The sequence below is a fragment of the Pagrus major genome, chromosome 23 (assembly GCF_040436345.1).
Source record: "Pagrus major chromosome 23, Pma_NU_1.0".
NCBI lineage: Eukaryota > Metazoa > Chordata > Actinopteri > Spariformes > Sparidae > Pagrus > Pagrus major.
Genome location: NC_133237.1, coordinates 9,706,046 through 9,724,121, shown reverse-complemented (window position 1 = coordinate 9,724,121; position 18,076 = coordinate 9,706,046). Strand labels below are relative to the sequence as shown.

The window sequence follows — 18,076 nt, the reverse complement described above, 5'->3', positions numbered from 1 at the left end:
AACTTAAGTTTTAAAAACTTAAGTTCTCGGGAGCTTTGAAGCTGACTCAGGAGGCTTAATCTGAATCAATCAGCTTCCACTGTAAATAGCTGTGGGAATTGCTGATGCATCAGTTCTAAACAAGCTTACATAATGAAGCAAAGGGGAATGGCTCATAATTCATAATATGCCAAAACACTGGAAAACTGCTTAAACAAAGAGGAACCGTGGTCACAAATAGATCAGTACAAACACTGATTGAAAGATATGTAATTGTATTACTACAGGGCTGATATATTGTGTGCCGTTTCTGTTATTTTGTCCAGTCCCTCAACAATCATGCAGTGTATTGTGCAGCCATGTATGAGAGTTCAGCAGTGAACTAGAGCAAAACTCGGTGTGAGCAGAGACACAGATCTTTAGGACAAACTGCAGTTTTGTGTATATTAATGTGATGACGACACATCACCATGATGGTAAAATAATCTGCGTGTAACAAACGTGCTCTCTGTAGTGTTTCTTTATTCTTCATGCTGCAGCCTTCTTCCTCTGCATTCCTGTGTCGAAGCACTGGCAGAGCATCACAGAGCTGCTGTTGTGTTGCTTTTTCGTTCCTCTGTGACTGTCTGACTGGTCGGCCAAACCCCTCATTAACTAGGCTTGTTTAGGGAAGTGGGCAGAACTGAGGCCTAACGAGAGCCCTGATAAGGCTTGTGTGTGTGTGTGTAAGTGTTTGTGTGTGTGTAAGTGTGTGTGTGTGTGTGTGTGTAAGTGTGTGTGTGTGTGTGTGTGTGTGTGTAAGTGTGTGTGTGTGTGTGTAAAAGAGGGGAGGTTTTAGACAGTGCGGCTTTGTACCGGCTGCCAAAACACGGTGTTCCGGTTGGGGAAGTGTTTCAGCTGAATCTCCAACGTGCACACACACAAACACACACACAAAGACAGACACACACAGAGGCTCATCACCAGGACTCTGTAGCAGGATGCTGGATTCCCTAAAAATACTTGTGAACGAAGAGACGGACACAATGGAATGCTTTGTCGGTAATGTTTCTGCCTCTGTGCTTCCGGAGAGGATCTTCCTCAGTCAAAGCAGTCAGATGTGTGTGTGTGTGTGTGCATGTGTGTGTGCGTGTGTGTGTGCATGTGTGTGAGTGTCACACAGCCTGGCTATCACTTTTGCGACAATCTTTTGCTGCCTCATCAGCAGCAAAGAGACCAGGAAGCTGCATACCTCACTGTCCTCCATCACTCTTTGTTTGTTTTTCATTTTCTCCATCTCTCTCTCTGCTGTTTCCTCTCCTCTCTTCTTCTTCTGTCTTCACCCCCTCTTTTCCCCGTCCTTCGCTGAGGGAATCCTCTGACATCTCGAGGGTGTGTCCTGCTCTACATTCCTCTGCTGCCTCAGAGGAATGTCTAGCAGCTCAGCTCCAGCTTGAAGTTGTTGTTGTTGTTGTTGGAAGAGCAGCCTGTGGTGATATTATAGTTTATACAGATGGTTTGAGCTAGGTGTTGATTATATTATACATAAGGTTAATCACTTTTGGAGTTTTGCTTTGGGTTGTTTTGTGTTTTGCCCTCCAGTCCCCATGTTCTTTTTATCAACAAGATTATCCGTATGCTTCGATTTTTCCTCCACTTCTTGTATCATCCCTCTAACTTTTCAAAAGGTCTGAATGTGGGCATTTAAATAAACATGGCTAATTATGTACATTAAACACACTACCTTAGTCATCACATGACCTACAGTATGTATGTAACTTTGGTCACATAATAACGGATGTAAATGGGGAAAAAAAGATCATAATCTCTGGCTCAAAGTGTTGCTCTGACTGTGGCTCCACCTTCAGTCTGTCAGTATTAATCATTTTATGCCCCGTCAAGGTGACAGACTCCTTCGCAGACAATTAGTTCACCTCGTTCTGACCCACAGACGTGTAATTTATAGCATGCCGAGTTACAAACAGGCTACAGATGTGGGATAATGGGTAATGTTTTGTTTTCCCAGCCTGCCAGATGATTACAGATGTGGGAAATCCCTGGGGCCGGTGGAATCGCTACAGGAACATCCCCAGCAGCCAGGGAAGATTCTGATTGGCTACAGCCGGGGCCTGGTGGTCCTGTGGGATCTGAACACACGTCAGGTTGAGCAGCTCTTCCTGGGCAAACAGGTACCTGGTTTACAGAGCAGAGTTTAGTGTTTCTTCTTACTGACAATGTTGCATGGTGATTTTTTTCATGCTGGTACAATGAAGAACTTTTACAACCTGTTCTGATGGCTCTGTATGTACTAGTCTGTGTGTGTGTGTGTGATTCCCCCCTGCAGCAGCTGGAGAGCCTGGTGTGGGAACGCTCTGGAAACTTGTTCGTCAGTTCTCATAATGATGGAGGCTACTCTGTGTGGGCTGTTACTAATGGCAACACCTGCAATCACCAGCCAGTGTCCTCCACCATCCCATATGGTGAGAAGTGCATACATCACACACACACACACACACACACACACACACACACACACACACACACACACACACACACACACACACACACACACAGACACCTCTTTTGTATTTCCCAGCTAATGTATGTTTGAGGCATGTTTAAGTGGTGTCATCTAGGTCTGGTAGAGGTTGAGGTCTCCTCCACAAAGAGTTGCATCCAGTGACTGACAATAGCTTAATGAGCCATGACTGCTGACATATTGTGACTCATAGTGACTCGTTATTATGGCCGGAATTAGTGTGATGACGATGAGCCAGAATAAAGGTAGAAAAGTTGAAGCTTTAAACACTTTTTCTCTCTGATCTGCGGTGGCCCTGTTGTGTTTTGTGAAATGTTGTGTTTTGACCCTCAGGGCTACCATATTAAACCCTTATTTCTTCTCTTTCTTTGACCCTCTCATTTTAGTCTGACCAAAGTCTTTGTGATGTTTTTTGTTCATGTTTGTTTGTCACAGGTCCATTTCCCTGTAAGGCCATCAACAAGATCCTGTGGAGGACAACACAGACGGGGTGAGTCAGTGATTTATTTTGTCCTTTTTTCAGTACATTTGATTCCTGCAGTCATTTTGGATCACAGTGCTAATAAATATAAACTCCTGTCTTTTCTTTTTATTATTTGCAAGACTTTTTTTGTTTTTCATTTTTCTTTTTCTTTTCTTTTTTTTAATTATTGTTTAAGTAAATTTTCACCTGGATTTTATGTCCCAGTAAATCCAAAAGTTGTTGTGTGCTTTAAAAAAAAGCCACAGTAAGCAAGACACTATTAAAAAGTAACAAGAAGTTGGCTTCTAATCAAGAACTCATTCATGTAGTAGTTTACAAAAGAAAATAAAGAGATTTTGTACTGCTAGTGGTAATTTTAGAGTCAAAATTTTACCCAGATTTTTGAATGACTGCAGTGTATTCTTTAAAATAGTCCATGAATATAAAAATGTTAAATTATGATGCGTAATTATATATGCCCTCTTTGTTGTTCTGGATGCGATAGCCGAGATTGACGTGAATAAAAACACTTTTTTGTGTGCCTCGCTTCAGATCTCCAGTGTTGTTATACAGCGGAGGGATGCCCAGAGCCAGCTACGGTGACCGCCACTGTCTGACCATCCAACAGGACAAGGAACATGTCACTCTCGACTTCACATCAAGAGTCATTGACTTCTTCACTGTCCACAGCATAGAGCAAGAGAAAGGTCAGGAGATGGCCAACATTCATTTTAGATTTCAGGGTTTTCAGACAGGGTTTTCTCTGCTTTGATTCAAGAATTTAAGTTCCTGTATCAAAAATGTAATACAGTCTAAATGTTTTAGGGGCATCCGCGTTTCATATTCTGTCTCGTCTCTGTTTTTACAGAGTTCGATGAGCCGTCTGCGTTGGTCGTGTTACTAGAAGAGGAGCTGGTTGTGATAGACCTCCAGACTGCCGGCTGGCCCTCTCTTCCCACTCCCTATCTGGCTCCTCTCCACTCCTCAGCCATCACCTGCTCCTTCCACATCTCCAGTGTCCCTCCCAAACTCTGGGAGAGGCTGGTGAATGCTGGCAAAGCACAGCAGGGTCGACAACAAGCACACGGGGTAAGAAGCACTCTGCCATCACAGTTTAAATGTTTGATTAAATTCCTTTTTCTGTAGCTGTTGGTACCCTTTAAATATGTTGTAATTACTCTGTATTATGATCTTAAACAATTAACTTAAGTAAGTTTATGTAAAAAAAAATTGTATTGTATGTATGTATGTTGACCATATGAAAGCTTTGATTAGATACAATGCTTTTTGGAGAAACAAAAATTACTACATATTCAGACTGTTATCTCTTTGTCCTACATAGACGCAGAGACTTTGTGGTTGACTTGCTATTTTTTGTTTAGTTAACTTTATTTAGTTGACATGGACATAACGGTAGCATTGGTGCTGCAACATACAAGCATGCACTTAACTCAATTTTTATAGCAAGATGCTAATTTACAACAGCTGTTGACAGGAGGCTTCTAAAAGGAAGAGAAAAAAAAGAAAAGCAAAAGAAGAATCAAACCCAAAATCTTTACTTTTTTCCTCCCATATAAACCAGAAAACATTGAACATAAAGCTGATTTTTGTAGATTTATGTTGAATGAACTCTTGTATTGCAGAAGAAACATAGGACTTTGCTATCATTTACATGTATTGATGCAGAACCGTGTTTTCAAGGGGGTTCTCGGACAGAAATAAGGAAATTACAGGCATTTGACCAAAAAACAACAATGCATTAATAAAAGTAATACATTTAACAATACAAACAACACAAAACAATCAAAAGGGAATCATAAGAACCCACACATACGGGCTCCCTCACAATCCCACACACACTACATCTCTCTTACAAGCTTCATCTGCACAAAATGTAGGAGAACTAAACAAAATTATTTCTTCTGATACAATGTCACAGTACTGAATCTACCTAGAAACTAAAAGCAAAGAAGCAAAGCAAAGATATAATCACTCTGAGTGAGTTAGGCAAATGAATCCAGTCTAATGGTGCTTTGAACGTAAAAGCACATCCTCTAATTTCTTTAAATCCTTGGCACAATCAAAAAAATGGCTGTTTCTTTGGGTCTTTTGTTTCCCAGCCCCAGCACCCTTTGATACCTTGTTAATGGTGGTCAGTTGTTGGCAGGACACTATGAACGACAGGATTATTCTGTAAATTGGTTTATTCAAGCCAGTGGGTGTATTAAATGACAGGAAATTCGTCTAAGCAGCTTAACCTGAGAACAACTTAAACAGAGTATGGCCAACCGCCAAGCTGCTTATGCTTTAAATGTAACACTATCAACTCTAATCAGCATATACGTACACACTGTACATAGAAAAACCGGCATCCTCAGTGGCTGGAGTGTTTTATTTGGATTTCTGTCAAATGCCTGTTAGGTGTCATTATCATGGCTCAGCCGCTGCCTTGTATAAACTGTAAAATGAGTGATGTTTCTAAATTGATCCAAGTAAAGGATATTGCAGTTAAATAGGTGTTATTACTCACAGGCTGGCAGCTCAGAGGAAACCGACAGGAGTGTGACCATCAGCCTGCTGCTAGTGTTAACTTTAAGAGCAGGTGTAGGCAGTTAAAGGCTTTGCAAAGGCTTTGTAGCCCAGATCAGCTGTTTGATCAGTGGCAGATTAGACACACACACACACACACACACACACACACACACACACAGCTGGTACACTCGTAAATCTTCTCTGTCTGTCTGTGTGTGCAAGGCCAGACCAGAGACACTGGCACTGCAACAGAGCAAAGTCAACAAAAGCAGTGTGAGCTGAATGTGTACAGTCTTATCCATGAGGGCATGCCTTTGTGTCAGGGCCAGTAAAGTTTGAGCTGAGGTTATGATCAGATGGAAAGGGTTAGGGAAATGTTCCTCTCAGTGATGGAGTTCTAACTTCTCTCCAATCTTGGTCTGGTTTGTGCAGAGTTGGCCCATATGCGGAGGGAAAAACCTGGCACCTCCACCCAAGCAACAAGAGCTGCTGTTGACAGGGTATCTGCACACACACACATTTATAAACACACACAGGCTGTGTCCACACTGCAGGTGGATCCAGTTATTTTTCTTTCATGACACAAACCTGGCACCGATCTGTTGCTTTCTAGTAAGTGGAATGACTAAAAGCTGCATGAAGACGTTTTTTCACTTCTGATGTGAGCTGCATGGATATCCTGTATGAAACTGGATCTGCTTGTGACTCGTTCTGAAACTGAAGCCAGAATTTGTCAGCATTGCTGTGGAAGTAAGGAAATCCTGGGACGGTTGGCAGAATGTTGCCGTCTGCAGATGTTTAGCAGAGCTAGTGTTGGCATAGAACACACTAAGAAACAACAATGTGAAGGAGGTGAAACAGCTGGATTGAATGGAGTTTAGGGACTCAAAGTTTAAACCAAACTTGATATAGGTTAAGCTGCTGTAAGTTATACATTTTTATCAAAATAAGTATGAATTAGATCTATATACCAACAGTTATCACTGTTAGAGAGTGTTCAGTAACCCATGTCTCTCCTCCTCCTGCTCATGCAGTAAAATAGAAAATATATTTTCTGCTATCCTTGCCCAGTTTATCCAATCCGGATAGGGAATTACATAAAGAGGCGTTCCTGTCTGCTTGTGAATGTGCAGAGAGCAGGAGTAACCGCTAACTGCTGCTAACTACAGCCTCCATTAGCTAGTTAGCTCAGTTAGCTGTGCAGCTAGCGGTCTGGACTGGGTTGGTTGGTGGGTGTTTACACCAATAGCACAGGAGCTTTGGACTGGGATGGGCCAGTGCTAGCTGGTTAGCATGCTAACTTATGTAGTAGATATCTGCAATACAAACATAAAGTTAATAACATCAAAACTGTTATTTCTTATCATTCTGTTGATAATTTTAGTATATTTTTTAAATGTTTTTCACTAAAATTCTTGCATATTGCACCTTTTATAATGTGGCTTTGGGTATTTAATAAACTGGCAACTCTCTGTATACATGACCAGTCCGAAGAAATCAAATATTAGCAGCAATTAAGATCCAAGCATTAACATGCCAGTCTCTCATGTGCACACAGAGACTTGCACAGTCTTGATTGATTTGACAAAAAATATTATATTTTTGTAGAAATATTTCTTTAAATTTTGCGTGTTTTACAGGCATGAAGACGGCACAGTGCGTTTCTGGGATGCCTCAGGCGTCGCTCTTACCCCGCTGTACAAACTCAGCACGGCCAACGTCTTCCACACTGACTGTGACCCTTGTGACGATCCCCAGGACCCTAGCAACGACCCCGACATGCAGCAGGAGGAGGAATGGCCACCCTTTAGGAAGGTGAGAACTGAGGACGTGAAATGAAGTAAGAGCATGTCCTCCAGAGATCAGGAACAGGATCGTATTTTACAGGCTGTGGGAATTAAAACAATCTGTGTTTTACACACACACGCACAGTCAGTCCTGTAACGGTACATCTGTGGCCTAATTTTCTCATCTGGTTGTTTTCATGTGTTTGGTTTGCAGACAGACCCACCCCATTGTTCCTGTTATTAAAACTTGACTCTGAAGGAACCACAGTCTGATTCTGTTGTAACAACCCGTTTTCTGCACTGATTTAAATTTAAATGAACTGATTCAGCATCAGTGGCAGAATTTCACGTCAGGGGAATCTGACTGAGTTGTTCGGCTTTGGTAGATTGCTGACAGGAAGTGGAGATGGGTCACGAAGCGAAACACTCGATGAATATTTAATTCCACTGGATGACAAAGATAAGCTGGGATCAATTATGGATAAAAAAAAATGGAAGCTAATCTTGAGTGATACATTTAACAGTGAAAATTGATTAAATTAGCCTGGAGTCTCTCTCATTTTCTCCTCTTAAACTCGTCTTTTCCTTCTTTTCACTCCTTCTCTCCCCCCACCTTTCCTCATGTCTCCTGTGGTAACAGAGCTGCATGTTCAGGAATGTGGCCCTCATATGGGATGAAGAGCCTTTCTCTTTTTTTTCTCTCTGTAATGAAAACCAGACCCATCAGCCCACTCTTTCTGTGCATATGTGTGTGTTAGTGACCAACTTCTCCTACTCCTTGTTCTGCCAAGACACAACTCCCATATGAGAGGGATTTCTATTGGCATTCCTACTGTGTGTGAGAGACAGATTAATGCACGTGTTTTGCTGAGTTGGGAAAGGAGGGGATTGTCAGAGCGTGGAGGAAGGAGGGGAGCTTCACGAGGGCATGTTGACATCAGTCTCTAATTCATTTGTTTGGTCAGTTGAGATCTAATATGTAGATTTATGAGACAAAACTTGTCCCTGATCAGGACAAGTGACCACAAGAAATTGAAACCATACCCTAGAGTGTTTCTTTATATTTATCTTTGCAGTATCGTCTAATGTGTTTGTGTGTTTTTGTGTGTGTAGGTGGGCTGTTTTGACCCATACAGTGATGACCCCAGGCTTGGCATCCAGAAGATCAGTCTGTGCAAATACAGCAACAAGCTGGTGGTGGCTGGAACAGCTGGACAGGTAAAGATGTACATACGGCTACACACAAGCAAATCTATTGAGCTTTGTCTTATGATACACCTCGGGTAATTTCTAGAAGACACAATACACTTGTTTGTATGATAAAGGCTGTTTATATTTGTAGGTTTTAAATTTTTAAGTGTTCAAAGGTGCAATATGTATAAGAATTAGCCAGCTGTTGTAGACATACTCACTCAAACGGGACAGCATATCACCAGAGTAACAGCTAACTGCTGCTAACTGTGGCTGCTCAGAACAGAGTCCGCCCATCCAGTGCAACATCTTGATCCGGGATGTTGTGGTAGAGACAGGTCTCTGATTTCACGTTGTTTGGCCAGCCAAATGAGTCCCATTTGTCCATTTCCTTGTCCTGTGACCGGACATTAGCCAGGAGCAACCTTAAGCCAATTACCTTGGCTCTTATTCCGACTCTCTTCCTCCCTGGGGCGGTCCGGCCGGTCAGGTTGGATGGTCGAAAGACATAATGGGCAGTGATTGTCTCAAAGTCTGCTGCTCTTAATCCAAAAAACCTGCTTTCTTCTCAAATGAAATTGCATTCCTGTCATAGGCAGTGCAGGTTTCAGCAACAAAGCTGAAAAAATGACGGTTAAAAAAACAAAAATGTTACCGGCCGCTGCATCTTCATGCGTCACCATTGCCATAGCAGCTGACAGTTTTGCTTGTGTAGCTTTTGTGGTAGTTGGGGTTGAGAATGTTGATTGAACTAACCTGGCTCACCCTTATGGGAGCATCAGTGTGCTTAACTAATCTCACAGCACTCGGCCTTCTTCAATTATGAGATATCTTTGTTTGCAAAGTTGAAATTTTGGCTAAGGGTGATGCTAGAAGAAAGCTCAAAGTATTGAAAAGTTTTCATTCCCAGTGGAGCATGTGCTCAATACATTTCACTCCCTCTTCTCCCCTTCAGATTTAGATATTTCTGTGTACAAGTGGAGGATCAGGCATGACAGTAGTGCTAGAGGAAAGGTTAGGGGATCTGAAACATTAGCATTTTTTCTTCAGGTGACCATGAATATGGATGAATACCATAAATATTCATATGATGCTTTTTTTTTTATGGACTACAGCGCATTTAGAATATCCCATAACTACTTCCTGATAAAGGGATATTTACACTCTTTGAGCAGTATAGAGAGCAAAAAGTACAGCTCACTGATAGATAAATGCCCAGCTCTGACACTGATCTGACACTTTTTACAAGCGGTTAATAACTTAACAAGTTATTACTTCCCATACTGTTGCTTATTTATAAGGATGAGGGATTTGATCTTTTTAATGCCCTAATTATTGGAAAAACTGTGTCAGACAAGACAAGTGTCAGATTTCTCTTGTAATTCTTTGATACTCATATATATAGAAATGGGTAATTAAATAAAAAATGAGCAATGATGTTTCTTCCCCTCCTGTGTCTCACCAGGTGATCGTTCTGGGTTTGAGTGACGAGCGTTCGGACCACTTGGTGGACGTGTCGGTGGTTGATCTGCTGCAGGACAGGGAGGGCTTCACCTGGAAGGGCCATGACAGGCTGGAGCCACGCCTTAAACCTGCCCCTTTCCCTCCAGGCTTCCAGCCACTGGTGCTGGTGCAGTGCCTTCCTCCAGCGTCCGTCACTGCAGTGGCGCTGCATGCCGAGTGGAACCTGATCTCCTTTGGGACGAGTCATGGATTCGGCCTGTTTGACTACCACAGACGAAATGCTGTGCTGGCCAGGTTATTATTTTTGTAATTTTTGTTGTTTACAAGTCAAAGAATGAAGGTTTTTGGAACATAGTATACACATTAGTATATGAAAGCCCTGCTACTAGCTTTTTTACTGGCACAGATAAACTTTTGCCATATTGTGATCCTGAAAGCATCACCTTGCTGCTCTTTATGTCCCGCTAGGTGTACCCTGCACCCTAATGATTCCCTGGCAATGGAGGGTCCCCTGTCCAGAGTCAAGTCCTTGAAAAAGTCCTTACGACAGAGCTTCAGACGCATCCGTAAGAGCAGGGTGTCGGGGAAGAAACGCACCATCACCACACCCACCAGCAAGGTCAGTGACAGTCTCTCTTTGGCAGTAAGAGCTCCATACAGAACATCCAGACTGAATTAAGTTGTGTGTTTGTGACTGTGTTATGTGCAGGTCCAGGAGGCCAACGCTGCTCTAGCGGAGCAGGAGGAAGTGGCACCGGTACAGCGAAGGATTGAACCGCGGTCAGCGGATGACTCGCTGTCAGGAGTTGTCCGATGTCTCTGCTTCGCTGATACCTTTCTACGCGACGGTGTGTTTACTTACTCATGAGAATATCAAGTAAATGTGGAAAAATGCAGCCTTGTTTCAGCATTTTCATATAATTTCCACGGCACTAACTCCATTTGTTGTATTTTTCGTATCCACCAGGTACACACCACGGCCCCACGCTTTGGGCAGGTACCAACTCGGGCAGTGTGTATGCCTACGCTCTGGAAGTGCCTGGCGTGGGCTCGGGGCGCGCATGCGAGCGTGGCGGAGCTGGCGAGAGCAGCGTGTGTGTGGAGGCGGTGTTGGGTAAAGAAATCCAGCTGATGCACAGGGCCCCCGTGGTGTCCATCTGTGTGTTGGACGGCCGGGGGAAGCCACTGCCGGACCCATACGAAGCCTCCCAGGACCTCGCTATCGCGCCAGATATGACCAACGCTCACTCTGTGCTAATCGCCTCAGAGGAGCAGCTAAAGGTAAAGATAACCTGTATTATAATGTATGTTTTTTCATTTTGTTTCATATTTTATATCTACTGTCAAAGACCGATGATGTCACAGATCCAAATCTTTCCACTCTGCTTTCTCCCCAGGTGTTCTCTCTCCCGAAGGTGAGTGCTAAAACCAAGTTCAAGCTAACGGCACACGAAGGCTGTCGGGTGAGGAAGGTGGCCCTGGTGGCCTTCAGCTCCACAGCTCAGGAAGACTACAGCGAACACACACTGGTCTGTCTGACCAACCTGGGCGACATGCACCTCTTTAACATACCTGCCCTCCGACCACAGGTAAGGTTTGTGTGCATGTGTGTGTTGGGAACGTCTAATCTGGACAGTATTTGTGCTTTTTTAACTGAATTTTCATCTGTTTTCTGTGTCTAGGTACGCTACGACTGCATTCGTAAAGAAGACATCAGCGGCATTGCATCCTGCGTCTTCACCAAGAACGGACAGGGTGAGGAAAACACTTTTGGAAATGTGCTGAAAACCCAACTGAAAATTTCCCATTCAGGCACTGAAAGTCACAGCAAGATGGAGAGGGTTTGTATTGTAACTGTCTAATTCTCTTGTTTTCCCAAGCAGGTTTTTACCTGATCTCCCCCTCAGAGTACGAGAGGTTCTCTCTGTCTGCCAAGGTCATCACTGAACCACTCTGCTCTGTTCAGCTGGACCGGCCGCTGGAGCCCACACCTGCCAGGTAACAAACAAACACACACACACACAAACACACACACACACACACACACCTTACATAATATAATATGAAGCCGATTCATCAATTAGTCGATCAGAGTAGAGAAGTAAATGAAGAGTCTTTGGATTTTGGACTGTTGTATGGCTGCAACTAATGATTAATTGATTAAAAATGTGAAAAATGCTCATTTGCCAGTGCCCAAAATGACAACTTCAAATTGCTTCTTTTGTCAAACCAGCAGTCCTAAATGTATTAACATTCTGTTGACTGAACTAATCTATTAATTATGATAATAATCAACAAATTAATTAGCATTGAAAAATAATCATTTGTACAAGAATATGACCTTTTATTAAGACACATCTTCCGTTCTTCCATAAAGATTACAAGTAGCTGCAAGTAACTTCTGTATTTATTGCCCACTACAGGGACGTAGATCGCTTGATGTGAGTAGCCAAATAAAAACAAAGCTGTGCGATATCGTTATAATCCTCCATCACAATATATGTAATATAATAAATCTGTTGTTGGCTAATCCAGTAAAATAAATACCTGAAAAATCAATTAACTGGATCATCTTGATTCAAATCATATAAAACCAGGTTTGGCTCAAGGCTCATTGATATGCAACATTTTCCAAAGACCCACTGTAAGCCTGTCAAGGACTGTTGGTGGTCCCTGGACCCCACATTGGAAACCACTAAACCTACTGTTCATAACGCTGTCTCATGGGACACCACTGGCTCGAGGCTATCGGCAGCTTGTGAAACCAGAGAAATGATACTTTCACTGTTATTGCTTTATTATTACTCCAACTACTGCCAAAGCAAATGGTGCATGCTCATATGTCTCCTCAGCGATGGTACGACGACGCAGCCACAGGCCAACGGAACCCACAAGAACCAGATGGGTCAGGCTGAGGGTAGGTCTCAACGCGCACACACACACACACACACACACACACACACACACACACACACACACACACACACACACACACACACACACTCCTCCCCCTCACTTGTTATTTCTCCCCTGTCTATTCTTCCTCTTCATCACTCTCTCTTCTCCCTCTGAACCTCTTAAACTGTGAGGAGGCCTTGCAGGGGTCCCCCTCCGGTCTCCATGGCAACCATTCAGTATGCCCCAGTTGCCTCTCCTGCCCAGCACCTCCTTCCCTGGCAGGAAATGATGGTTGTTGTGGAGACCAGAGTAGGGTTTGTTTATGTCCTAGTGGGCCTTTCACCTGACACTCGCTTTAATAACTCATCATGAAGAAAACACAGAATGTTCATTTTAGAATATTGTAAGCATTAATTCACCATCAATAATGTTTGTTTGTAGGAGAAAACCCAGATTTCAAAGACTTCAAAGACATCTCTTTTGATCGTTGTTTGGTTTAACAGAAAAGGGAATTCATAAAGAAGATTGGTGCTGATTTCTTTTGAAAATGTGTTTTTAAAAGATTCATATTCCTTTAGCTCTTCTGTCTCAGATAACAAAAAAGAACGTAATACAGTGCTACTACGTATGTGTAAAGAGTTGAATTAAGTCTGGCTCCAGAAGGAGCTGTATTGAATCTGACGAATTGCTTCAAAGTCTCTACCAACTCCTGAGGGGAAAAATCTGACTGTTTAGCTACTAAAGTTTCACCAGCGACTTTGCTTGTCTGCAGTTTGGTGATGAGCAGGTAGTGTACAGTTGTGAGAGTGAAACAGAACAGTAAAATGGTGGCCCAGAAAACCAAAACAATGACCTGAAAGATGCTAAAAAGCTTTGTAGAGCTGAGGGAAGTGCAGAATTAGGTGATCTGTTTCTGTGGGTTTGTCACTACAACCTTCCCCTTTTTACTGCTTTCACATTACAGAAAGTCTTTTGACCCATTGTTGATATAAATATTGATTTAAAGCAACTTTCAGTGATCGAAACTGGATTTGTAGAAACAGGCTAATGCAAGAAATATGTGGACTCTTGAACTATGAGAAGATAAAAACTACAGAGAGATTTCAGTCTACTTTATTTGTTCTCCAAGTGCAGCTCAACTCTTTGCTTTTGTTCATCTTTATTACATTCAGATACATTGTTAGGGTATAAAAGATGGTTTCATTGAATCTTCTGTCTAATTAAATTGTGATGAAGTGTTTTGAGACTGCTTTGCCAACATTTTATTCACTCAATCCCACATTAGTTGGAAACTTTTCAGAGCCAATTAGAGTGCAGCACCACACAATCAGTCACTCAGATGTAGAAGCCTGCTGCAGCTGCTCACTCTGTGGCTTTCTCCCCCACAGGGCAAACAGAAGAGCCTCCAAGCGCCCTGTCCTCTCCCATTCTGGACACCCCGCTGGACTCCCCCCTCAGCTGTGCTGATCTCACCCTCGACTCCACCGGAGAACTGACTGTGGAGGACGTCAGGGATTTTCTAACGTAGGCGCACACTTTTTAAAAAATGTTTTGAATATACTCCCCACCTTGTAAGACAAGAATTAACTTGCGCTTTGTGTGTGTGCTGTGCAGCACTGTGGACGAGGCAGAGAACAACCTAAAGAACATTAAAGAGGAGGAGGGACGCTCGACTGGTATCCTCATTAACTGAACAGGTTAGAAACACACACACACAAACACAGGTGAGGTACTTACAACAGTTCGAATTATGTATATTCCTCCTGAAGTCGCACAAACACACCAGTATGAGCAGATGCAGGAGCTCACACTTGCTCAAACACACACCTGTTTCTAATGGAGCTGGTCCAGCGTGTGCAAACATCAAAGAGTTGTTCTGTGTTAGCGCTGCATTCCAATAACGAGCTCTCCACTCTTTCCCTCCGCTCTGTGAGCACAAACCTTCTCCATCGAGGCCATTTCAACAGGCTGTTTTTCACTTTCTTTGTACTGTACTGCGATGGCCCGGGGCTAATTTGTGTAGCCTCTTTATTCACTGTGCAAGTTTTAATTCATCACATTCACTTCTAATTTCTTTCTCTTTTTCTTTTGACAAGCTGCCACTGATCCTGATGTAGCACAGGATACTTTATTTTCAAAACTGGAGCAGTCTTAACCTTTACTGCGAGGTTCGATATAGATCACAACTTTTACACAGCTGTTACCAGCACATGTACCCTGTGTGTTCTCAAGAAAAAGAGAATGGGACAACTGGAAAAAGGAGATTATCATCACAGCTGTAGCTTGGTTTTGAGACAAAAACCAGAGAAGTATCAATCATTAAATGCAGTGAAATGTGGGAGATTTACTCGGTATAAAGTTATAAGTTTGCGGTACTCTGCTCTAACTGCACTCATCCATTTAGCTGCATGACTGTCTGAACTCACAGCAGTCATAAATCAGGAGGTAGTGGTCGCTGACGTCTCTTCTGCTCAGTCTGTTTGTCAACACCTTAATTTTCAAAACTCTCTGCTGCCCTCTGCTGGAAACATCTGAAACTATACATAATACACTTCAACTGCACATTCTGTACTTTTACTTTATTTTAAATTTGTAAGATATTCGGTTTATTTATTTATGAAATACACATTTTTGTCATTAATATTTTGTTATATATGTTAATGAACAAAAATATTTTCTGTCCCCCTGTAATTATCGATTCATCTGTTAGTCATGTTTTTATTATTCTGTCACACATCAGAAAATTGCACATCACAAACACCAGATTTTCACCTAGATCAAACTGTTGATCTAGGTGAAAATGTTGCTTTTTAACTCTTAAGGCAACAAAGTAAGAGCAGCAATAGATATTAAACGAAACAAACACGACTGGTAAAGTCTGAAATTGAGGTCAAAGTTTGAAGAATGCCACACTTGTTAAGGTGGACCCACTTCTACTGACTTTCAGTGAGCATGTTGTGCTAAGTGTTAGCATAAAGCTACAGTCTGATCAGTCTAATGGGGGCAGGATGAAGATACCGTTGTCTTTGTTCACATCATTTAGCTGCTCTGCTCCCTGTGGTTAGTCTTTGAAACAAACTTTGCTGCTATGTAAAGGCAGTGATGTTCTCTTTTTCTCATCCTGTCTTCTGCTTGCAGTATCACAGGGAGGGGCTCAGGTGGTCTGGATGGACCGGATTTCAGTGCTGGACCACAAACATCTCTGTCCCATCTGCCCACTGTGGAGCCCCCCAGCCAGCCCTCTGTACTCTCCTGTCAGCCTGGCACAAACCTGGAGGAAAGAATACAACAGCAAAGACTGTGGTCGTGATTCCTCCCACTGGAAGAACAAAATCTTCTTCTCCTATAACCACTTTGGAAACATGACGTTGCCTCCCACTTGGAGACAGAGACAGCCTACTGAGCACAGCGTGGCGCCTGGATGGACCTGAACTGAAATTTCTGTCGTCTGGCTCGACGCTCCCGTGCGATTGTTCCTCCTCGGCTCCCCCACCCCCCACCCCCCCTCGACTTGATGGATACAGGATGTGACTGCGGCTCAGCCTTCAAGGAAAGGACTGTAACATTCTGCGAAGGAGACTCCCCGGTGACGTTTCTGTGTTTTATACATTTCTATCCACAGTTTTGTGGCGCGCTGGGATCGGTCTGAGGTTTCCACACAGTTGGAACTGGAAGCGGCAGTTGCCAAATGTGCTCGTTGATTCCTCGTGGATGTGCCGGATTGTTCCACCACAGCCCTGTGAAAGACCCGTGTTTATGAACCGAGGAGATCCAGCAGAGACTGACAGGGAGCATTTTAGAGAGTAAATGAAGTATTTTGAGTATTGAAGGCTGTAGCATTTGTATCCTTCCCCTCCTAGGTGCCATTAAGGGCAGTTGAATCACCTCACCCAGCGTCCTGTGCGAGGCGGTGTGTAAATCAACTGTTTTCAGGCCAACACAAGCACATCAAGAAGCTCTCTGTCTACTCTCTTGGTGAAGAAGAAAAAAACTGAGTGCTGGGATAATGAAGGTGCTTTATTAAATATGTTTTGTATGGCTTTTGAAGAAAGTAAAGATATTTTAAAAATAGAACAGGGGACACAAGAGGAGAATTCACTTGATTTTAAAGGGACCCAGCTGGTGAAGAGGGAGGCGAAGGTGGGACTGTGTATTTAGGACTAGAGCAGAAGTATTTTTGACACTTTTTTGAGAAACCTTTATTGCTAAACGCATGGCCTAGGTTGCAAATACATCCATAAACTCTTAATTCTGTTTTCATCAGGCAAAAAAAAATGCAAAACTGGGCCTTGTGTCACGTGAGGAGGAGGTGGGAGTGTAATGGAGGTCTAATGGTACGACACACCTGTAGTGAATTTAGATAAGCGTTTGGCATTAAAGTTAGATTTTATCCTCATTTTCTGCTCTAGTCTGGTTAAATCGGCGTGGATGAAAAGAAGAAGTGGATGAAGGTGAAGGATGTGGTGAAATGAAGAGTCATTAGATCCTCCCTCCTCTGTTAATGTCACATCATCTCACGCAGAAATCTTTTTGACGGAACTCAGGGAAGTGTGGCAAGGGAAGCAAAGTGAGTCTGAATGGTGAAGTGTAATGTACTGTGTACTACGATGCACCCAGGAGAGATGTCTTCTTTTTTTTTTTTGGGTTTCTGTGAATCGGTGCATTCTGGGTAATATTGGTTAGACGCAGAGCTTTCTCATCACCAGTATTTTTAACCCTTTTTTTAAGTTTTACTGTGTAAAAACAAAACTATATACAGTATCTATACCTAGGTTTACAGCAGACAGGTTTACAACAGCGAGCCGATGATAGTAAAATGTTAGAAGTAGAACCTGTCGCCTAAAAACCGCTCAGTATTCAAGCTTTTCGATCACCTCACGTAAAACAAAATATAAGAAAAAAGGGACCTCACTATTAACTAATGTAGCTCAACAGGTAGGAAACATGTTAATGCTTTTTTACTTTCGTGTTAGCTTCTTTCGGTGCTCCGGTTGACACACAAACAATTAACCCTTTGATGCTACAGCTGGCACAATTTACCTTTTTAATTCCACAATTAAGATGAATTTGTTTCTACTTTGTTGTTCAGTTTTGTGTGTAGGATTTTAATCGGGTCGTTTAGCGTTTTGGCTGATGAAGAATTGTGAATGTTAATAAAATTATTTACTCTCTCTACGGGAATTGTCTGCTGGTTTGGACTTAAAGTGGAGGGAACTCCAGTGATGTGGCATCGCACTCAGTCTG

The 18,076-nt window shown here is 42.7% G+C and overlaps 1 protein-coding gene across 1 annotated transcript in view; it reads left to right on the top strand.

Annotated features, from left to right (window-relative positions):
* Positions 1-18,007, top strand: part of llgl1 (LLGL scribble cell polarity complex component 1) — a 36,006-nt gene extending 17,999 nt beyond the window's left edge. The window contains exons 6-24 of the mRNA XM_073493987.1: positions 1,985-2,147; positions 2,303-2,438; positions 2,933-2,987; positions 3,513-3,667; positions 3,829-4,049; positions 5,925-5,992; positions 7,133-7,307; positions 8,393-8,497; positions 9,936-10,228; positions 10,403-10,553; positions 10,644-10,782; positions 10,902-11,215; positions 11,332-11,523; positions 11,617-11,689; positions 11,818-11,932; positions 12,787-12,851; positions 14,221-14,356; positions 14,447-14,529; positions 15,971-18,007. Of these exons, the coding sequence (XP_073350088.1) occupies positions 1,985-2,147; positions 2,303-2,438; positions 2,933-2,987; positions 3,513-3,667; positions 3,829-4,049; positions 5,925-5,992; positions 7,133-7,307; positions 8,393-8,497; positions 9,936-10,228; positions 10,403-10,553; positions 10,644-10,782; positions 10,902-11,215; positions 11,332-11,523; positions 11,617-11,689; positions 11,818-11,932; positions 12,787-12,851; positions 14,221-14,356; positions 14,447-14,525 (2,635 nt within the window). The 3' untranslated portion in view covers positions 14,526-14,529; positions 15,971-18,007. The remainder of the gene's footprint in view (positions 1-1,984; positions 2,148-2,302; positions 2,439-2,932; positions 2,988-3,512; positions 3,668-3,828; positions 4,050-5,924; positions 5,993-7,132; positions 7,308-8,392; positions 8,498-9,935; positions 10,229-10,402; positions 10,554-10,643; positions 10,783-10,901; positions 11,216-11,331; positions 11,524-11,616; positions 11,690-11,817; positions 11,933-12,786; positions 12,852-14,220; positions 14,357-14,446; positions 14,530-15,970) is intronic.
* Positions 18,008-18,076: the final 69 nt, after the last annotated feature.